This window comes from Myotis daubentonii, chromosome 4, assembly GCF_963259705.1.
Source record: "Myotis daubentonii chromosome 4, mMyoDau2.1, whole genome shotgun sequence".
Taxonomy (NCBI): Eukaryota; Metazoa; Chordata; class Mammalia; order Chiroptera; family Vespertilionidae; genus Myotis; species Myotis daubentonii.
In genome coordinates, this window is record NC_081843.1 from 92,081,751 (window position 1) to 92,105,157 (window position 23,407).

Below are 23,407 nucleotides of genomic sequence, written 5' to 3' on the forward strand. Positions count from 1 at the left end.
TTTGTCACTTTCAAAGAGGTAACAATGAGAAACAGCATATGTTTTTATTGGTTTTGTATATCTCCTTTGGAATTCTTTCCAGATAGATTCACCCATGTAGTGACATCTCATTTTTCAACCAAAATAAGCAATAATCAGCTTAATAACTAGGTTCCAGATAGCTCTTGGTCATCCTGACCTTCAACCCCCCAAACCATGTCCTTCCTTAGAATGAAGGTTTGCTGCCATTATGGTATAAAAAAAGAATGCTGTTTATAATTGAACAGGGCTATTGAGACAACTGGCTTTACTGTGCTTCAGATTGGCCTGCTCTTTGTTTAAGATGTCTGTCTGTCCTTTTCCTTAGGTACCAGAAACTGTGGAAGAGTTATGTGAAACTTCGCCACCTCCTAGCAAATAGTCCCAAAGTCAAACAAACGGACAAACAGAAGCTGGCCCAGAGGGAGGTGGGTATTGAGCTCTGTTCTTCTGTGATTGATGATGTGCTTCAGGTTGATTTCAAGGTTGTCGCATGGCACTACACTTTTGGATAAGATGGGAAAAGACTTTAAAAAAGTCATAGTTTACTCCCTTCCTCACATTAGTAGGCTGATTGATTTTTTTTTTTCATCTCATTAGTATCTAAGGAACCATTTTTCCTCCTAAAAAGGATACTTTTTTCTTTTTTTATAAAGGAGGATAGTTTCTTAACTAAAGGATTGCTACCATTGGGAATAAATGTATCTTTTATAGAAACTAAAATATAAAACTGGCTGGATCAGCTTTTTATCATAATTAGACTGCACATCATATAACTTTGGATCTTATGCAAATTTCTTGGTGTTAAGGTTGTAAAAGATTGTCTTCCATATGCCTGTCAGTTTAGTGGGTGAACTTATTTTGTAAGGTTTTATGCTCTACATTCCACATGTCTTTACTAATGGGTCATATTATCTTTATATTCCAGGAACATTTATGTTTTAGTTATAATTTTAAGAGTAAATGAATTTGGTATCAAAATAGATTTTGTCTCAGTGAGGTTTATTCTGCTTGGTGGTGTAAAAGCAAGGCTCTGAGGCTGGGAAAGGTGTTTGAATTCTGGCTTCGTCACTTACTGTGACTTGAGCCAGTCAGCTTCGGTAAAGGGGAGGGAAGCAGGGCTGAGAGAGGCTACTGAGCTGTCCCGCTGTTGGTGCCCCAGGGAAGAAGGTGGTTGTGTGGACTTCTGAAATAGTCCATTGAGCTTTCCTCTAATCAGGGGTGGAGGTGGTGGTGGTGGTGGTGGTGGTTCCTTTGTATTATGAATTCCTATGAGGTTGTTACTGAGTAAGTATACAAATATAAAATTATTTTTATGATTAATTATTTGAAGTGCAGTTAAAGGAAAGAGTTCCTGACTATGTCTTGTAGAAGTTTTAGATTATTGTATTTTTTTAAATAAAATGTATCCTCCCAATAAGAGTTGTTATAATGGGTTGGCAAATTTGAAAGCGACTTTTAGAATTACGTGGGTTGCAGGTTAATTTATTGATTGTATTTCTTAGATGTAAAGGCTTGACATAGGCTTGCTATAATTATAATTTTTACATGCTGATTTCAAAACCCAAACACTACTTTTTAAAAAATCAGTAAAGGTCATTTTTAATTTGAACTTGCCAGAATGGTAGATTTGGCTTAGATCTTTTTCTTATCTAGTTACCCAAGGCTTTGAGCATTCTGGCCATCATTTCAAGTAAATTACTGTAATTTGGCATGAAAAGGTTTGACTGCCTGAATGTAAGGGTGATATTGAATGAATCTAGCTTATTTTCTAATGCTTGATGTTTGGCTTAAAATTGCTCTACAACCATGAGGTGACTCATCATAATGAGTTCTCTTCTAGGAAGCGCTCCAAAAAATACGACAGAAGAATACAATGAGGCGAGAAGTAACAGTGGAGCTCAGTAGCCAAGGATTCTGGAAAACTGGCATCCGTTCTGATGTCTGTCAGGTAACGATGCTTCTGGGAATACAGTCATCCTGTATGCCTCTTCCTTTAAAAATCATTGGTGCTGAAGTTTTCCTAATTCTGAGAAGTTTCTGCGAAACATATTACCTTGTAGCTAAATGGGACACCCATAAATTGTTTTGTGTCCTTTGGGTTTTGTTTTTGTTGTCAGTTTTGCTATTATCTTGATTAACTGTGTGTGTGTGTGTGTCTGTGTGTGTGTGTGTGTGCGCGCACATACACGCACAGGCACAGTGGTAGGGTGGGGGGCACTTAGTAACGCTAGACTCTGTCTCTGCATATTGAGTGAAGGCCAGTCCATTCTTCAAATGCACCTGTCTGTCTGCAGCCATGTGCAGGTGCTTGTCCAAAAAGATACACAGCAGCAGCTCTACAGGCAGACTCCCGGAGGCCATGTGTACACACTATGACCCGTGACTCAAGCTTATGCTGCAGAGAACTGAAGGCATTGATGAACGGAATCAGTATAAATTTCATATTTGACCCAAATGATAGTATTTTTTCATTTGATGAACTCAATAGAGGAATATGTCAGATATGTATGCTGACTCACTAATAAGTAGTTTTGTTTTCCCTGTGGGAGGAATTTATACCAGATCAGAGAGCCCCAAAACTCACTTGATTTTTTCTGTTATGATTGATACTGGTTGCGCTGCAGGGAAATTACAGTAAAGGAAAGTGACTACCCAGGCTGGGGTCAGGTAATGTAATTAGCTGTGTTCAGCCTTTTGGAAGAATTCTTTCCAGGCTTCCACTTATCTGTTTTGATGGTAGCATATATTGTAATAAGTTCCGATACTCTCAGGTATTCATTTCATCATAATCAGTGTGTTTTTTAAAAAATCAATGTTGGCATTTAATTATTATATTGAACAGTGGGATTTAATCCAATAATTAAAGGTATTACTGTGCAATTCATTTCCCATGTGATGTCCGAAGCTAAATAGTTTTGTTTTAAGATGAACTGCTATTGATGCAGTACTGCTAAATAGTTTGAGAATAATCATCTACAGTGGTAGCCAGCATCCTCCAGGTCCTCAATTATTTTGCCAATTGACCACATTTTTTTTTTCTCTAAGTACTTTCAAAAGTGAATATCTTACTCTGTTGATTCTCTCTGAGAGCCACTTGAAGTCATATCACCTAATTGCCTGCTTGCTAGTGTTTCTCCAAACCCATAACATCATCCTAAGGTAGACACCATAAGAACAATGAGTGGAATGTTGAACAATGAGTGGAGTCTGCCTCAAACCTGGTGATCTCAGTGACAAGTCGGAGTTGGTTGTTTGAGAGATCCGAAAATTGTGGAGCACTGAGAACTGGAAAGGACCTTAGAGATCTTCTTGTTTAGTGATTTTTAAACTTGAGTTTTTGGTTAACTCTGAAGTTGTTTTGTTTTTTAACAAAACCTTGTGAGGCCCTAATTTATAAAAAGATAAAGCAATAACTGTCTGATTGTTGGGTGTGGAGGGATTATCCTATTTTACTTGCTTTTCTTCCCACCCCAGGTTGCAGTCCCTAAGGCAGTTTTGTTCCACTGAATGCAGTTTTTTTAAAAAGTATCGAGTCCTTTTCCCCCTTTCTCTTGGTGAAACAAATAGGGGCGCTCAATAATCTGCTCCACTGCAGTTTTGCGTTCTTTGTGTATCAGAGATGCCTTACTCTGGCTCCTCAGCTAGATTAGACATAGCTTGAGGACTAGGTTATTTTCTCTATATACATATTATATTTTTCATTCTGCTTTGAGGTTGGTAGGAGCACTCAGTGACTTTCTTTGACTGACTGGTCAGAGAAAATGGATCCTGATTAAACTGTATACAAAGGTGAATATTTTTTGATCTGGTCATAGTTCCTTCGTTCGTAGGATTCCCATTCTTCCAAGACAACTGGTAACTGTTTAGAAGCTATGTTTACTGTCAATTGATGGCATTCGCACCAATTCAGTGACTACTGGAGTCCCCATTTTGGGGTGTGGAGAAGAAGGAAACTTTACAGCTCAATTGTGAAACAGCTAGGCTGTGAAAACAGCACAGATGTATAATAGCGGCTCAATTGTGTTACCACAGGGCTGTGAGGCAGCCCTGGGACCAGGCCCCTCTTTTGTTCTGCTCTGCTCCTCCACAGTCTGCTCTGCTCCTCGCCAGTCTGCTCTGGCCTGCCCTGGTCTGCTCCCCTTTGCTTCCACAAGACATCTTTGGTGTTTCAGCTCAGTCAGTTGAAACAGTCTTTGATGGAAAGTGCACTCCAGAGCCAGAGGAGAGCTGGCTTGTATGGACAGAAGTTCCTGCCAGTGGTCCCTGATTGGTCTGTTCTCATGCAAATGAGGACTTCAAATCTTTGCAGTTTGATTGGTCCAAAAGGCACTGTCCTGATTAGTCAGAATAGAGCCGCTCTGATTGGATGTGGGGAAAGCCTCAGTCCTATTAGTTGAAATAGGATTCTAGGAACTCCTTTGTAAGGGCTGGCTCAGATGGCAGGAACACAGTGCAGGCAGGCAGTTCATTGCAGAGGCAGGTAATTCAGTGCAGGCTTCTCCCTGAAGAGCAGTGTGTGTGAGAGGCCCCTGTGTGGAAATGACTGCTAGGCTCTATTTTTCAGAAATTTGAGCTTAGTTAGCCATCAGGAAGCCTTCTTAGTAGGTGTTTTTTTTTCCTCAGGGTTCACATTACATTCTCCTGTCCTCCTAATGAAGTCTTATTTAATCTTAGTAAAATTATGCTCGCATTTAAATGACTTGATAAAGACTGTAAATTGCTGACTTTGAGTTCATATACTGAATACAGGAATTGCTGTATGGTTTGTAAAAAGGAAAAAATGTCTACATATAAATGAATGAAAGTGTGAGCCAGCTAGCTACCTGAGAAGTTGATAGAAGCAGAAGAGAAAGAAATCTGGGTACAAGAGCAATGATGGGGGAGTGGGGGGAGGGGGTTTGGACTCTTAAAAACAGTGATAAAACCATAAATTCCATGTTTTGGTGAAATAGTTCTTTCTGTACCAAAATCAAATCATCTTGGAGGCATTTTGTAGCTGTCACCCTTAGGTGGAGAGGTGAAGTATCTGTTTATCTACCTTGACCTAATAAATATTACTCCACCATCAATGAATTTTCTTGGAGTTGTGAAAGTAAACTGTTACCTGCACTGAGCTTAAAACATCACCATATAGGAATGCCACCTTGAAAGAATTTGGAGGTGTTACTCATCAACTCATTCATTATACAGGAGCAACCCAGTTCAAATTTAAATGCAAATACCTAAAGTAAAGTAAAAATGATTTAGGGGAAAATGACCAAGGTAAATTAACTTAATTGACTTTTGGCTCAAAATGAGTATTTTTGCAATGAATATTTTTATGTTTATTTATACTCTTCCTTGTTCCAGAATGGTCTTAAAATGTTAATTCTTAAATATAGGAGTAGTTAAACAACATGCCTGTGCAAGTGAGAAGCTCCGTGGTGGAAATGATTAAAGCCATTCCTCTGGTCCGTGCCAGTTACTTGAATCTCTGAGACTTCTTTTTTTTTTTTTTTAAATATATATTTTATTGATTTTTTACAGAGAGGAAGAGAGAGAGATAGAGAGTTAGAAACATCGATGAGAGAGAATCATCGATCAGCTGCCTCCTGCACACCTCCTACTGGGGATATGCCCGCAACCCAGGTACATGCCCTTGACCGGAATCGAACCTGGGACCTCTCAGTCCACAGGCCGACGCTCTATCCACTGAGCCAAACCGGTTTCGGCGAATCTCTGAGACTTGTCCTCACTTGGCTTTCTGTTAGACTGTCCTCTTGTACTCACCCAGTGGCTTGGATTCTGCAGACCCCTCTCTGGTTTTGGTCACATTTCCAGTGAATGCATGATGTTAATTTTTGGGTTCTTTCATTCTCAGGGCCCTCGGACGCCCTGCTACACTTCCTGTCTTCGCTCTCACAGGTGACGAGACCACACAGAGCTTTGTCCTCACGCACTCTTATTTAGGAGCTCATGGGGAAACTTTGTCTTCTAGTTTTTATGTATATATTGTTTGTAGGTCTAGTTTGCTATATTTATGGGAGAATTTTAATATTCTTAAAGTTACACATGGCCATTTCCTCACACTCTTTTAGGGGAACTTTTTTTTTTTTTTAAATGAAAGCAGTTGCCAGGCATGAATTAGAGGGAGAGCAAAAATATGCCCAGTGATTATGTGCTTTTCAACATTGCAGAGGTTGGTATTTTAAAAAACTGAGCTAGAGATACAACAGTCTCGTAGATAATGTTGAGACTTGTTGCCTGGGATGGACATGGGTCATGCTTTCCTTTCCATGGTATTCACAAGAAACAGACTTTTTTGGAAAGAGAATCTGGCTCTATTTGGAGCAAGTTTAGAAGAAGTGGGGAAGGGACTAAGAGCTGTTTCGTATGAGTCAAGGTTCAAGGAAATAAGACTTAGGTTAACCAAGGGACGATGTAGGGGCCAGGCCACTTAATGTATCTTTTTATTTTGTCTCTAGAGGTAGAACTAGGTTCCAAGGGATAAGGAGACAGATTTGGGCTTAATGTTCTAAAAATTATCTGGTAATCAGAGTACTCTAGAGAGAGCTTTATTCATTTCTTACTGGAGGTATTAAAAAATAAACAATTCACCAGTTTAAGTTCACACTTTAGAAAGATAGTTGCACTTATAGTCTTCATGACCTGTCCACCTTGAGTGTTTAGCTTTGACTCCCTTGAGCTCCCTGCAATTTAGATGCCTGTAAAACCGTATTATACTTGGGCCACACACTGCCATATTACTATATTTTTAAATACAGCACTTTTAAAAACTATGTGGACAAAATGCCAATAATTCAAATCATAATCGCACATCTCTGGGAATCCCTTGAGGGCAAAATGAGTGTCTTCATCTTTTTCTCTTCCACACCCTAGGGAGCCTTGCACATGGAGGTGCTCAGTACGTCTTTATTGAATTGAACTGGAAAGAAAGACATTCTGTTGATCAGAGAGTCTATTTGGGAGAACTAATCATTCTTTTTAAGTTAATAATACAGGGAACTGATTTCTATAGTTCCAAGCAAATCCATTTTCATGTATTTTTAAATACTGCCAGCTTAAAATACTTCAAAGACTAAAATGGTAGAAAGCATATGTCAGTCATTCTGTGAGCTGTGCCCATCCTCCAGGCTCTGATGAATAAGAATGACTCCTTTATTCTCTTAAGTTCTAGGGAACCATTATTAAAGAACAGAAAAAGACATGCCTTTCATGAAATTATCTCCCAACGAGGTATCTATAGCCAAATGAAAAGTGATTGAAACAAAAAACAAAAGCTCCATGCTCTCGGGTGCCTTAACTGTATCGGTGGCTTTATAAAAGTTGCCCTTACAATGTTAAGCCATTAAGTATGAAACCTGGAATGGCCTTTGAAGATCACCTGGTTGAGAAGGTCTTACCTACAGGATAGTGATGGGCTTCAGGGGTTCTGAGCCCATTAAAATGGCATCCAATTTTGCATGCTTGTATGCAGAGGCATTTTAGGGGGAAATAATTATTTTCCTTAGATTCTCAGAAGTGTCTTGACCATGACAAAGTTTCCAGATTGGTGAGTCCTAATCCATTCCCTTGTAATTAAAGATAGACAAGGAGGCACAGATGTTCTTGTGACCTTGTCAAGGTTATCTTGCTGAGTACTGATTGCACCAGGGCCATTCCTACTTGAATGAGGGCTAATAGGACTTGTTGTAAACCGCTTTTTTTGTTGTTGTTGTTCCACTTATTTCTTTTTTAATTAATAAATCTTTATTGTTCAGATTATTACAGATGTTCCTCTTTTTTCCCCCCATTGCTCCCCTCCACCCAGTTCCCACCCCACCCCATGCCCTTACTCCCCCCAACTGTCCTTGTCCATAGGGGTAAGATTTTTGGAAGTCTCTTCCCACACTCCCCACACCCTCTTCCGTCCGAGAATTGTCAGTCCACTCCCTTTCTATGCCCCTGATTCTATTATATTCACCAGTTTATTTTGTTCATCAGATTTTTTATTCACTTGATTTTTAGATTCACTTGCTGATAGATATGTATTTGTTGTCACTTTGTTGTTCATAATTTTTTTATCTTTACCTTTTTCTTATTCCTCTTCTTAAAGAATACCTTTCAGCATTCATATAATACTGGTTTGGTGGTGATGAACTCCTTTGGTTTTTCTTGTCTGTGAAGCTCTTTATCTCACCTTCAATTCTAAATGATAGCTTTGCTGGGTAGAGTAATCTTGGTTGTAGGTTCTTGCTTTCATCACTTTGAATATTTCTTGCCACCCCCTTCTGGCCTGCATGGTTTCTGTTGAGAAATCAGCAGACAGTCGTATGGGTACTCCCTTGTAGGTAACTGACTGTTTTTCTCTTGCTGCTTTTAAGATTCACTCTTTGTCTTTTGCCCTTGGCATTTTAATTATGATGTGTCTTGGTGTGGTACTCTTTGGATTCCTCTTGTTTGGGGTTCTCTGCGCTTCCTGAACTTGTAAGTCTATTTCTTTCACCAGGTAGGGTAAGTGTTCTGTCATTATTTCTTCAAATAGGTTTTCAATATCTTGCGGTCTCTCTCTTTTTCTGACACCCCTATAATTCGGTTGTTGGTACGCTTGAAGTTGTCCCAGAGGCTCCTTACACTGTCTTCATATTTTTGGATTCATTTTGCTTTTCCGGTTGGGTGTTTTTTGCTTCTTTGTATTTCAAATCTTTCACTTGATTCTTGGGATCCTCTGGTCTGCTGTTGGATCTCTGTGTAATATTCTTTATTTCAGTCAGTGTATTGCTTAATTTCTGATTGGTCCTTTTTCATATCCTTGAGGGTCTCATTAAATTTCTTGGAGGTTTCTAGAAGATTCTTGAGTAACCTTATAACCGTGGTTTTGAACGCTATATCCAGTATTTTGCTTTCATCCATTTCTTTCATTTGTGACTTGTTTCTTTGTCTCCGCATTTTGGCTGCTTCCTGTGTTGATAGAGTGGCCTTGTGTGGTAGATGTCCTATAGAGCCCAGTGGCTCAGCCTCCCCAATCACCTGAGGTGGACATTCTTGGTGCACCCCTTTGTGGGCTGGGTGCACAGTCCTGTTGTCGTTAAGCCTTGATTGCTGTTGGTATCACTGGGAGGAATTGACCTCCAGATCAATTGGCTGTGAGGACCAGCTGTGTCTACAGTGGAAGAATTGCTGTGCTGGAGACACCCTTATGGGGCAGGACTTGCTTCAGTGGGGCTTTGGTGCTCACTGAGTCTTCCCCTTGAGTGTGTCGCTTATGGATGTGAAGAGTTGTAATCTGGTATGGTCTCACACTGACCAATGGGTACACTGGCTCTTGGGTCTCCAAGGAGGTGCTAAGTCAGCCACTGCCTGAGGTCACCCAGCAGGAGCAACAGAGAGATCTGCAGATTCGTCCTCTTTGTTTGGAGTTTGGAGGTGCCCAGATGAGGCCCAGCTGTGAAGCAAGGCCTGTTGCTGTTGCTGAGCCTTGGGGCTTCTTTTGGAAGCTCTGGAGCTCTCTGACCCAGCTGCAGTTTGTTAGGTTTTATGCTGGGAAAGGATGGGCCATTCATATGCAAAAGCCGATGCACACAGCTTAGGTGGGGTTGTAATTTGGGTGGGGCGGGGTCTCTGGGAATCACCAGGGCGGAGCAAACAGCAATGGCTGCCAGTCAGCTCTTCATTGGAGAGGTCCCCGAGTCTTTTCCATCTGCATCCCCCGCAGGAACAATGATCACTGCTAGCACCTCTGAGAGAAAGCCACCCTCGTGTTCTAGCCCGATGCCAGACAGTCCAGTTTCTCCCCGAATGAGTCTGGGTCTCCAGAGTTGCGCCCGAAACTGGAGTTCAGAGCAATCTGGAGCTTGTATCTCCCTCCCGATTGAAAAAAACAGTAGCGCACCCAGTTGCCAGCCTGTTTCGCGCGCGCCTCCACAACTCCACACCTCTGAACCTCCTACCAGTCTCAGTGCGCTTTTTTCTCTCCTTCTAGTTGTGGAACTTCCATTCAGCCAGCTTTCCCATGGCTTTGGATGATCGATGTTTTGTCTTTTAGTTGTAGTTTTGATGTGGTTGGGAGAGGCAGCAAGTACATGTTTTTACCTATGCCGCCATTTTGGTTCTCTCCTAAACCGTTTTTTTTAATGTTTGCTTATTTAATCCTTTTAACTGTCCCTGAAAGTAGCTATATTGATTTCCTCCATTTTACAGGTGAGGAAACTGAGGCTGAGAAGTGAAATAACTTGCCCTAAGTGCCACAATGAATGAGTAACAGAGCAGGATTTGGACCCAGGCATTCTGGTTCCAGAGAGTATACCCCAAACAACTAAGGTCCCCTACCCTTTGTAGATGGTGCATCAGGATGCCATGCCCCCACTAAACTGTTTCAAGACACTGTGACTTGGAATTTGGGTTGCGAAAATAGTTCTCATTTGTTGCATTTTTAAAAGGTTTTATAGAGTTAAACATACTGTTTTTTTTTTTTTTTTTTTTTTTTTTTTTTTTAAGCATGCAATGATGCTGCCTGTTTTGACCCATCATATTCGCTACCACCAATGCCTAATGCACCTGGACAAGTTGATAGGGTATACTTTCCAAGATCGTTGTCTGTTACAGGTAAGAATTACTCTCCTGTACACTCACATGATAACAGGGTAGCAGTAATTCATCCTGCAGGTTTCAGATGGAGCATTGAGTTCTCTCTTCTGGGAGATGATGATGATGTTTAGAAACCGCTCTCTCCTTTATTTTGGTTGCCCCCTTTCAAACCCTTTTCCTCACCTTTCTTTTTGAGGCCGTCCCTAAAGAAACAAACTAAAGCAAAAATTTGCCTGTCAAACCAGAGCCCCTTCTTTCAGGTTTTCCTTCTTTATGGCTCTTCTTTCTAGGTGTTGAGTACTCTAATTCTCCTCCAAAAGATGTAGACTTTGGATTTACTTTTAGAAGAAGGCTTTCACCAGTGCTGTGGAAATTGGAGGAGATAAATGGAAAGATCAGGGCTTAAAAGTCGACTGGCTACAGATCTCTTTCCTGTTTCATTGGTGGATAATGTGAAGATGGCATTTCTGTGTTGAGTTTTTAAGGCTGAATTTATTTCCCTGAAATTTTAGCTGGCCATGACTCACCCAAGCCATCACTTGAATTTTGGAATGAATCCTGATCATGCCAGGAATTCTTTGTCTAACTGTGGAATTCGCCAGCCCAAATATGGAGACAGAAAAGTTCATCACATGCACATGCGGAAAAAAGGTGTGTTTGGATTCTGCTCTCGTGTTTTGGCCTGTGTTCTGGGTTAAATCTCCACTGGGAATGGTTCCCTGGTGACCGTTCCATCCTCTCATTCTTCAGTGCTTCTTGCCTCATACATAATAATAATCATGTTGAGCAGAGCATTGAAATAGGATGGATGACTTTTTTAGAAAAACTTATTACTCCTATTTAGTGTTTTAAGTAACTAAGTTGATTAAATTTGTACACATGCAGATATTAAACTTTTTAAAGTCATATTGGGATGAGCTAGATAATTTTTTTCCAGTATGTCATATCATGGCACTAGAATGCTTCTAACAGTATTTACTTGTGTATTTTTTTAAAAAAATAGGAATTAACACCTTAATAAATATTATGTCACGCCTTGGCCAAGATGACCCAACTCCTTCAAGGTAAAGTAGATTTTTTTTTATAACAGCTTTATTGCAGTATAATTCACATACTATACAATTCACCCGTTTAAAGTATACAATTCAGTAGTTTTTAGTATGTTCACAACATTGTGCAGCCATGATCATTCCTAATTTTAGAACATTTCATCACCTTTGAAGGAAACCTGGTGCCTCTTACTAGTTACTGCCCTTTCTTTCAGCCTGCTCAGCCTTGGGCAACTAGTACTCTCAATCTTTATGAATTTGTCTATTTTGGACATTTTGTATTAGTGGCAATATACTGTATGTCGTGATCCTTTGTGACTGGCTTATTTTATGTTATAGTATGTATCAGTACTTCATTTCTTATTACTATTCCATGGTATGGTTATGTCACATTTTATTTAATCATATACCAATTGATAGGCATTTGGAGTTGTTTCTACTTTTCTGTTATCATGAATGATGTTGCTATGAATATTTGTGTATAGATTTTTGTGTTGCCATATGCTTGTGTGTGGTTTTTTTTTAATCCTCACCCAAGGATATGTTTTTATTTATTTATTTTTTTAAATATATTTTTTATTTTATTTTTATTTTTTTTTATTTTATTTTATTTTATTTTATTTTTTAAATATATTTTATTGATTTTTTACAGAGAGGAAGGGAGAGAGATAGAGAGTTAGAAACATCGATGAGAGAGAAACATCGATCAGCTGCCTCCTGCACATCTCCTACTGGGGATATGCCCGCAACCCAGGTACATGCCCTTGACCGGAATCGAACCTGGGACCTTTCAGTCCGCAGGCCGACGCTCTATCCACTGAGCCAAACCGGTTTCGGCTAAATATATTTTTTATTGATTTTAGAGAGGAAGGGAGAGGGAGAGAGACCTAGAAACAATAATGATGAGAGAGAATCATTGATTGGCTGTCTCCTGCACGCCCCCCAAATGGGGATTGAGCCCACAACCTGGGAATGTGCCCTTGACTGGAATCGAACCTGGGACCTTTCAGTCTGCAGGCCGACGCTCTATCCACTGAGCCAAACCGGTCAGGGCTTCTCTTTTTTTATTTTAACCATCCTGTCGGGTATGATGTGTTATCTCATTGTGGTTTTGTTTGACTTTTCCTGATGGCTAATGATGTTGAACATCTTTTTCATGTGCTTATTGGCCATTTGTATTTTCTGGAGAAATATTTGTTCAGATCCTTTTCCCATTTTAAATTAGGTTACTTTTTATTATTGAGTTATAATAATTTTTATGTATTCTAGATATAAGTCCCTTACATGACTTGCAGAATTTTTCCTCATTCTGAGGATCATCTTTTCACCCACTTGATGATGACCTTTAAAGCACAAAGTCCAGTTTACTGTTTCTTTTGTTGTTTCTGCTTTTGGTGTCATCTCTAAAAAACTTCGCCTAATCTAAAGTCACAGTTGATATTTTGATAGGGATTGTGTTGAATCTGTAGGTCAATTTATAAACAATTACTTCTTAATAGTAAATCTTCTGATCCTCGAACATTGGGTGTCTTTATATGTATTTGTCTTTTTTAATTTCTTTCAAAAATGTTTTGTATTTTTCAGAGTATACGTTTTGCATATCTTTTGCTAAATTTATTCCTAGGTATTATATTCTTTTTGATGCTGTTATAAGTGGAATTATTTTTCTTAAGTTCATTTTCAGATTGTTCATTGCAAGTGTATAGAAATACAGTTGATTTTTATATAGTGACCTTGTATCCTGCAACTTTAATGAGCTCCTTTGTTAGCTATAACAGGTTTTTAGTGTATTCCTCATATTATATATATATATGTATATATATATATATATATGATCATATATCTGCAAATAGAGATAATTTTACTTTTTTATTTCAGTCTGTATGCCTCTTGTTTTATTTTCTTAGCATTGTTACCCTGGCTAGAGCCTCCAGTACAATCTATAATAATAAAAGCATAATATGCTAATTAGACCAGACAGCCGAGCGACCTTCCAGACGTCATTCCAGATGTCTTTCCAGATGAAGCCACAGGGGCTGAGGCAGAGGCAGTTAGGGGCGATCAGGTAGGCAGGCGAGCAGTTAGGTGCCGGGGTCCAACCCCAGCGGGTCCAGGGGTCCCCAAAGTTGTGGACGGAGTCGGCGAAGAAGGAATGACAGGGAGACAGCCTTCAGCTGATTAGCAGTCTAGCCAGGATCTCTAGCCAAGTTCTGGTCAGGATCTCCAGCGAAGTTCTGGTTAGGATCTCCAGAGAGGTTCTACTGTTTATTGTCTTGTTACATCCGTATTTATCCCAGTTGATTTTAATCCTGTCAATTTCTATTACAAAGGTTAGGGCGTTTCTTATCTCCATTCCAGGGAGTAAAGATTATGTAGCTTAAGCATGATTGTTTGTAGTGATTAACTACCCGCCTGGCACTTAGTTAAGGAGTTTCATCCCCTCCCTGACTTCAGGGAAAAATTCCTACCTGGGGAAACAACCTTTCTCGGAGAGGTGACCTTGGTTAAAACACACAGCGCTAAGGGGAGCAAACATATTAAGAACAGTATGCTATATACGCCAGGTCCCTTGAAACATATGCTGTGCAGATGTTTCTTTCCTGCAGCGACTGTGTCAAGCAGCAAGGATGGACCGGCTTCCGGCAGTTAGGGGTGATCAAGCAGGCAGGCAGAGTGGTTAGGGGCAATCAGGCAAGCAAGCAAGTGGTTAGGGGTGATCAGGCAGGCAGGCAAGGGGTTAGGGGCGATCAGGCAGGCAGATGAGTGGTTAGGGGTATCAGGCAGGCAGGCAGGCAGAGTGGTTAGGGGCAATGAGGCAGGCAGGCAGAATGTTTAAGGGCGATCAGGCAGGCAGGCGAGTGGTTAGGAGCCAGCGTCCCAGATTGTGAGAGGGCGCAGGCCGGGCTGAGAGAACCGCCCCACCCCCCTGCCACATGAATTTTGTGCACTGGGTCTCTAGAATTAAAAAGAAGTGATGAGAGCAGTTGCTTCTTTTTCCTAATCTTAAGGGGAAAGCATTCAATCTTTCATCATTGAGTCTGATATTAATTCTGGGTTTTTCTTAGATGCCCCTTTTCAGGTTTTAGAAGTTCCCTTCTATTCCTAGTTGCTTAATGTTTCTATTATGATAGTGTGTTGAATTTTGTCAAATGTTTTTTCTGCATTTGTTGAGATCATGTGTTTTTCCCTCCATTTATTCTACTCACATGATGAATTAGTAATTGATTTTTAGATGTTAAACTGACTTTGCTTTCCTGGGGTACATCCCACTTGATCATGGTGTATAGTTCTTTTTGTATGCTGTGGATTTAGTTTGTTAGTGTTGAGGATTCTTGTGTCTATAGTCATAAAAGATGCAATTCTGTAGTTTTCATTTCTTGTGATGCTTCTGTCAGGTTTCATTGTTAGAATAATACTGGCCTTACATAAGGGGTTGGAAAGTTTAAATGTTAGCTTTCCTTATTTTATTTCTTGATTTTAAAAGATACTTTCATGTATTAATACTCGTATTTTGTGTGGCCTTGAGCCCCTGAAGAATCTGGGAAGAAAGTGGGCTAGGCCTATATAAGTTCACCCCCAAATTTGAATGAAAGCAGCCCTGACCAGTTTGGCTCAGTGGATAGAGCATCGGCCTGTGGACTCAAGGGTCCTGGGTTCGATTTCGGTCAGGGGCATGTACCTTGGTTGCGGGCACATAACCAGTAAGGAGTGTGCAGGGGGCAGCTGATGGATGTTTCTAACTATCCCTCTCCCTTCCTCTCTGTAAAAAAATCAATAAAATATATTAAAAAAATTTTTTTGAATGAAAGCAGATGCCTAACGGCTGAGGAGGCCAGGGTTAGATCTTCTTCGTCTCCTCTGCCCCAACTGGAGTTGTTGATATGTAAATTATGTCATCAGTAGTATTTTCAAGCCTCATGATTTATGTTTTCTTTTGTGCTATTACAAAGAGATGCTTACTTACCATGGCAAAAGGAATGATATCTGAGAAACCGCGCTCTTTCTGAATTTCCCATTTTGAAAATGATACCATCGACAGAGAATAAACACTTCCTTTTGTCCTTTGACTTCTGGCCTTTCATGCTTGTGTTGAGAGTCTTCAGCCCTGTCCGTGATCCTTCTGCGGATAGAGCGTTGACTGGAGTTTCCGTCCAGGAAGAGCCTCCTGCCCTGCAGGGCCAGGACTGCTGCTGCTCCAGTGTTGCTATCCAGCGTTCCCCAGCGGGCACAGCCCTGGGAGCAGTACTTCAGAAGCTTCACACAGATGTAATTCAGCAGACACTGAGCCAGTGCCTTTTGAGTTTGAGACAGTGTGTAGGTATTTTAGGTGATTCCAAGGCAAGTAAGTCCAAGCTGCACTCACCAGGAGGCCTGGCTACCTGCGGTGGGTAGAGAGGGCTATAGACATAAAGTCCTTGCTACAAGGGAGACTCTGCTAGTGCTTCAGTGGAGGTCAGAGCAGAATGTACACACGAGACTGCTGTGGGGCTAAGGACAGCTCTGCTGGCTGCTTAGGGGCCACAGGTCAGTTTTGTACTGTGCATTAAATAATTGAGTTCACTTGCGATGATTTGCCCTCTCCTCGGTTTGTTTCTTAGTTTGCTATTATAAAATGAGGTGCATCTGTTCCTCAGAAGTGTTTGTATATCTTTGAAGCAAACACCATTAAACTGCAAGTGTCAGTGGTTATATCTCCTCCCAAGCAAGCCTGCTCAGAATTAAGGGAAGAGAGAGCGAGCGAGCCAGTTAAGTTGTTTGGGAAATCTGTTTTTGGCACTGATGGCTGTGGGAAGGTGGACGAGCAGGGCAGGCCGGGGAGAGGGCCGAGAGGAGGGGCTCTCAATGGACTTCTAGTTCCCCTGAAAACCACTCCTCCCACCCTCCCACCCTGCAGTTAGTGACCGGCCCCACCAGTTCCCCTTCACACTGCAGCCAGCCAGCTTGCTGGTTCTAGAGCTTGATTCTCGTTCTTAGTGGCAACCTGCTTGAAAAGCTTTCTGGGACGTCTTGTCACCCACTGAATAAGTTGGAACCTCCCCACCTGGAAGTCCCAACAGCATGGCTTGGCCCCAGGTCACTTTTCCAGGCACATCTTCCTTGTGGCTCACTACACACCAGTGAGACTGAAGTAGTTACTGTGCTGCCAAGTGTACAGTCTCCCTTCCCTGAATGCCACAGTCATTGCACAGCCACCTGTGGAATGCCCTGTAACCTGGGACTTCTGCCCACAGCCTGTAGGCATCTGCTTTATGGTGCATATTCTGGTTATCCCACGTATCATAATTATGTGATGGGCTGATTATACTGTAAGCATTTCGAAGGTCTATGGTCTTACTCTTTTATTTTTCTTTTTTAAAATTTCTTTTCCTTTTGCAACTAGTGTTTTTCACAGCGCAGGGCCTCAGTAAATATGTATTAAAGGAAAGAATGTCATTCATGATAGTACTTTTACCCAAGGTTATTTACTTGTTGGCTAACAGTAGAGGAGCTGGGGTATTAAGAAGGGTCATGGTAAAAAAAAAAAAATAAGGGTCATGGTCAGAGCCATCAGCAGAGGTTTAAATGGCTGGTTAGCATTTTACTTAATCTGATTTGGGATCAGCTAGGATTTACAAAAAGTCATGAAGACTTAAAATTAATAGATAAAATCCTGTCTGCCTATCAAAACTACAAAATAATTAACTTTTATGATGGCATCATCTCAAGTGAATACGCTACCCGTAATTTTAAAAAGTGTTACTGCTTAGCCACATAAATTTCAGTTATATTTAACTCCTGCAAACTGCAATGAAATGTTACTACAGAAAGGGTCTCTGAAGGATTAGGTATTTCGTGACATTTAAGAAATCCATGTATTATCAGCAAGACCTTTGGGAAAGAGGGGCCAGAAGACTGGTGAGGGAAAAAGGAGAGAAGCAAGCGGCCTTGGTTTGTTTGTTTTCATTTGATTGGTAGTGTTATTGCCAGACAGAATGTATAAGAATATATTCAACCAAAAGGGAGATACTTGTGGACTGTTTGTTAATGTCTGTGAATTTAAGGAAATGATCATTGCAAAGTATATTTTAAATCAGTTATACACAAGTATTTGCGTTAAAAACACAGTAACAATACACATTCAATATATATGAATTCCACTGAGTGGATTTACTGACTTAAATGCTTCAGGTTAAATCCCAAAGATGTTTAATCTGGGATCCATGGCTCCAGTGAGTCTCAGGTCTAGCAGCCCCATCACCTCCCTTCCCCACAAGTGTCCAGGCACATAGATGTAATGAATAGAAGGGATTCCTGGATTGGGTGGAAGGTTCAACGGAACTCCAGGGCCCCTTCGAGCTCTACTCCACCAGTCACTGCTGGAGGCTGAGAAGGCGGAGTGAGAAAATGTTGTCCATACTCTCACTCTAGCAATTCCCCCTGGACTTTGCCCAAATCTAAGATGGTTTTCCATGAAGTAAATGATATCTTACAGTGATCACTGTTACAGGAGACTCTTGTTTTATAAAGTGCTTTGAATTCCTCAGACCAGATGTGCTATATAAATGTTACAGTTAATCTAGATTTCATGCCTCTGTTGATTCAGTTCTCCAAAACAAATGGAGTGTTTACTGCTCAGTAAACATCTCATGTTGGAGCTTGCTGTATTTATAATGGGGATGATTAAGAAAGGATAAACAATGGGAGAAGAACAAAAGATTTGCTACTGTGTTAGATTTTTAAAAATTTATTTTAGAGAAAGGGAGAGAGAACGAGAGAGAGAGAGAGAGAGAGAGAGAGAGAGAGAGATCTACTAGTATATGAGAGAGGAACATTGGTTGCCTCCCGCATGCCCCCCCAGGGATCAAAACAAGGTAGGGTGTTCTCATATTAAAAGAGCTAACCCTCATGTGTTCTTTCTTTGAGGGGAGAGGGAGCGAGTGTAAATGCGTGCTATTTCAGTGATTTTGAAAATTTCCTATAGGATTAACCACAATGAGCGGTTGGAGTTCCTTGGTGATGCTGTCGTTGAGTTTCTGACCAGGTAAGGCGGCTCTTCTCTTCCCCATTAGTTGCATTTTATAGGAAGCATGCTTGATACATTGCCTTCTTTGTAATGAGCCAAATAAGCCATTGAAGCGCCGTGCGTTTTGTCCCCGCTGAGGAGCTTGCCAGCCCCAGGTCCGTGGCTCCTGCCCTGAGAACTTGCCCTTGCTGATGCTGCAGTGAGCAAGATTACCAGGGGGAAGGCGCGCTTCTCTGTCCTGTCAAGTTTATGTTCAAGTTGCCACAGCCACAGAGATCAGCTGGCCTTGGTGTCGATGCTTCAGAGATTATATTCAATTTGTAAAGAAAGGAATGATATTTTAAAATGTCATTTCATTTTCTAGGATTTGTCTTTGATCCCTTTCTCACTCTTTCTGATCTCAAGGAAAGTAAAGCTTACGAGTAATTTTAATGTTGAGATTTGGGGATGCGTGTGTTTTCTCCCCAGAAGTGTTTTAGGGTCCTTATTTTGGAGGTAGGGGTAGGAAAGTGTGTTTTGTTTTTTCATAGATAATTTCTCTTTTAAAGAGCGGTAACACATGCTTTTCTTGGAACTATATTGAGCTATTTTTTATTCTCTTTAGGTCATTTCTTTTCCCAAGAAGGATACACTGAGCCCAAAGGGCTGCTGTGTAAGCCTGCTTTCCCTGGACACGTAGGACTAGCCACGCTCAGTGGGTCTAAAACCCGGTGTGAGATTTAGGAGAGAACAGTTGCTGTTGTGGTGCAAACTGGTGTTCCACGTGGCTTCTCCCAGTTCCTGCATCTCCTAACCAGCCCCCGTCGGCTCGCTCTTAGAGCACAGCCAGCCACCAGTGCCGATCTCAGTTCCGTTCCTGTCCGTCCTCGTGAAGAACATGGCTCCGCTGCTGTCCTGCCCGGGGCTGCCCAAAGCCTAACCCAAGAAAAGCACGGTTTCTAGGCCCACTTGTGAGTGTCACATGGGTTTGCTCTAGCCACGTGTGACATTGTTCAGGTCTTTGTTGTCATCAGATTCCAGAGGAACCTTTTACCAGAAATAACTTTGAAAACATGAGTGAATGGCGCTGTTCGGGTTCTAGCACATGCAGATATACTGTGCTTTCTGTTAAACTTTCAAAGACTTTCAGTCAAACCCTCCAGTTTAGTTCAGTTCAGCCCGTGTCTCCTGTGCAGATCCCTTGCCGGGCCTACTTTTGTGGCTCGGAGCCACAGACAGAATGCAGAATGGTGTGATGCATATTTATATATGTGCTTTTTTTTTTTTTTGCAGTGTCCACTTGTACTATTTGTTTCCTAGTCTGGAGGAAGGAGGGTTAGCGACTTACCGGACTGCCATCGTCCAGAATCAACACCTCGCCATGCTAGCCAAGGTGTGTCCGACCTCTGAGCCTGGCGTGGAGCCTGACGTTCTCCTCGGCCCGTGCACAGTTTTGGATTTGAATCAGTACCTCTTTGGGGTGTGTTAGGGCTTAGTATTTTATAGACCAGGAAAGATTTTTTTGTTTGGGTTTTAAGGATTCAGCCTTATTAGTTTGGTTACCTTTGTGAGTTTCTCCAGTAGCTAATGAACTCCACGGTGAGGTAACTTGATAACAGAAGGGGAAAAAATTGACAGATGTGCAGGAACAGAGTTAAACATTTGGGGAAAAGGAACATGAGAGCAGAGCAAAAGACTTCAATTTTTAAATAATTTTCCTTTGTGTAATATTTCTGTATTATATTTGTTTTAATTTACTTTAACAAGTAGAATTATAGCTTTGAATAGAATACTCCAGACCATTTATATCCATAGGGGATACTTTACATATCTTTGAGAATCCCCCAAAATTACAAATCTCATTAATTAAGACTTAGGGTTTAGGCCAGTGATGGCGAACCTATGACACGCGTGTCAGAGGTGACACGCGAACTCATATTTTTGGTTGATTTTTCTTTGTTAAATGGCATTTAAATATATAAAATAAATATCAAAAATATAAAGCTTTGTTTTATTATGGTTGCAAATATCAAAAAATTTCTATATGTGACACGGCACCAGAGTTAAGTTAGGGTTTTTCAAAATGCTGACACGCCGAACTCAAAAGGTTCGCCATCACTGGTTTAGGCTGTCCAGCCAGCCTCCTTTACTGAGCCGAGTGACTAACAGAACCTTTTTTTTTTTTTTTTAATTTATCTTTATTCTTGAAAGTGTTACAGATGTCCCTCTTACTTCCCTCATTGGCCCCTTATAGCCCGCCCCTCCCCCCTGCCTCAGGCCTTCACCACACTATTGTCCATGGCTTATTCATATATGCATTTAAGCCTTTGGTTAATCTCTTCCCACCCACCAGAACCTTTTTTTAAACTTAGATTCATGCAGGCGTGTAGCTTCATTATCTCATTTGATGTTCCTATCTCTGTGCAGTGTCTCGTCATAGTATATCATAACAGACAGAACATGCACTTGCATTGGCCATAAGATTCTGGCCCACACCCCTCCTCTTGCAACTGGGGACCCCGGACGGAGTGTCGGTCTCTTCCCCAGGCCTCTGCTTTCTCAGCTGCACAAGGGCGATGGCATCAGCACCTGCCATGCAGAGTAGCTGTGAGAACTGCATGACATTGTCATTTGAATATTAATGATTGTGTTTATACAGGGCTCAGCACAATGTCTGTTCATCCTAGCAATCACCCACACATGTAAGTGAGTTAGAAGGAGTTCGTTGTTTCTGTTGCTGCCACTATTCACATTAGAAATCATTACATTTTATAGACCTGTGGGTTTATTCTATAGCAGGGGGGACGGTGGCCCTCCAATCCCCAGCTGATGATCCACTGAAAAGCTTTTGTGCGTTTACCTTCATTTTTGCCTGAAGTAATTTTTATTGTTTTCTTCATAACGATATGAGTGATGGAATTTGATAGAAATGACTATGTAAAATCCATTCTAGTTTTGTGACGGACAAGGCATTAATTACATTCAAATTGTGGTTAATTTTATCCCCTGGTTTTTATGCAGCAAGACTGCATTGCTGTGTTTTCTGTAGCAGCAGCATCATCATAGTTGCAGGTAGACTTTGATCCCGTTTTAGTGGCATCTGAGAATAGAAATAATGATGCCTCGAAGAGAAAGTATAGGCAACAGGTGTGCTAACTTGGTTTCAGCAGCCTCACAATGCACAGAATTCTACAACTCTAAGTAAAACTGCTTCAGTGTTTAGTTGATTAAATTGTCGAGCTGCTTCCTGGTCCACCTTAATGTCCACTGGAAATACATGTTAATAAATAGTCACCCTTCCTCCATTGTTTTCTTTCCAGTTTCAGATATAATGAAATTGCATAATTATTTTTCAAATAATTTTAGGGAGGATATTTACAAAGTATGGGAAGGTGCCATATCAGGAAAACAGAAATAGTCATGTAACACATTGGGTGCTTTACAAAGAGGGGTGGCCAGTTTTTCCCTTCAGGAATTTCGATGTGATCTTCTTCCACACCAACTTCCAACATTCCCATAGCACACGACACCCGTCTGCTCCTGCAGAAGGCAGTGGTGGTCGTGCTCTCCTGTCTGTTCCAGTGGATCTTGACCATTTGGGAGGAGGGGACTTGATGGAGGATTGCTGACCTCTTTGAGAATTTAGTGAAAGCTCTAAGTCAACTCTTCAGACAGATGAACATTTTCACACATGCAAGTTGAACATTACTCCTTTTTAGAAGTTTCACTAATGCCTGCATGAAAAAAATAAGGATATAGAGCAGGGATTATGAGAAGTTGGAAAATTCATAGGATTCCAAAATAGTTGTTTATAATATAAAATATGGCTTGCAGTCTGTTCTCAAGCAGGGCTCCAGAGATGGCAAACAATTGAGTTTTCCCAGTGAAGTTGTGAAACAGATCAAATTTACATATTTTGGTATAAACTCTTCCACTGGGGGATCAATGTTTTTAAGTGGTGTTTTCTGCTGTTGCATTTGTGGTAGTCAATACTCTCATTTGAGTTTATTTTATACTTATGAATTCCTAACAGTACAAAATACTGGTAGCATATGTGTCTTGTTTTTACTGTCTCTTTTTCCAACATAAGTGGATATGGATATTTTTACATATACTGGTATACTGAGATATACAAAATCTGAGTCTTTCATCTGAGACTCATACTGTCCTAGGTTGTTCATTGACTTGTGTCTTGTTCCATATTACATGGCATGTTATTGTTTAGTAAGTATTTATTGAATTGAATTACATGGTAATGGAAACAGATTAAGTGCATCCTTATGGAATGCTGCATCTCCTTTTATGGAAAGAATTAATTTCTATTCAATCTCAGGAGTTTTATTTAAAAAGAACATTCTCTGTCTAGTTCTAACAGGACTTGAATTGATTTGTATATTATAATACAACAGGATAAGAAATAAGTAGGTACTGAACTCAAAGTAAAGAGAAAATATGAATAAGAATAAAATGAAGCCAGAGGTAGAGTTTAATATACACAGATATATTCATAAGTCCTACATACTTTCTAGGATTGGGCCACAAATTTGGCTTTATACTTTTCTAAGGTCAAGTAAAAAGGGAAACATAATTAATTACAAACAATATTCCCAGAGCCCTTAAAATAAATTTAACCCATTGCTGAGAGGATCTCACTGAGCCTTCAAAAAGGTAAGTATAGAGATCTCATGAAGGGGACACAGGTACAAAGATATAGGGACTGCCAAATCCTTACCAAAATCAAAAGAAAAGATTTTGAGATGTAAGGCATTTTGAAGTCTTCTGAGGGTCC

At 40.7% G+C, this 23,407-nt stretch overlaps 1 protein-coding gene across 8 annotated transcripts in view; it reads left to right on the forward strand.

Annotated features, from left to right (window-relative positions):
* DROSHA (drosha ribonuclease III) overlaps window positions 1-23,407 on the forward strand; it is a 107,938-nt gene that overhangs the window by 54,180 nt on the left and 30,351 nt on the right. For all 8 annotated transcript variants that reach the window (XM_059694729.1, XM_059694730.1, XM_059694732.1 and 5 more), the window contains 7 exons: window positions 347-446; window positions 1,862-1,969; window positions 10,498-10,605; window positions 11,100-11,238; window positions 11,591-11,651; window positions 18,598-18,657; window positions 19,912-20,011. In XM_059694729.1, coding sequence (XP_059550712.1) covers window positions 347-446; window positions 1,862-1,969; window positions 10,498-10,605; window positions 11,100-11,238; window positions 11,591-11,651; window positions 18,598-18,657; window positions 19,912-20,011 — 676 coding nt within the window. The remainder of the gene's footprint in view (window positions 1-346; window positions 447-1,861; window positions 1,970-10,497; window positions 10,606-11,099; window positions 11,239-11,590; window positions 11,652-18,597; window positions 18,658-19,911; window positions 20,012-23,407) is intronic.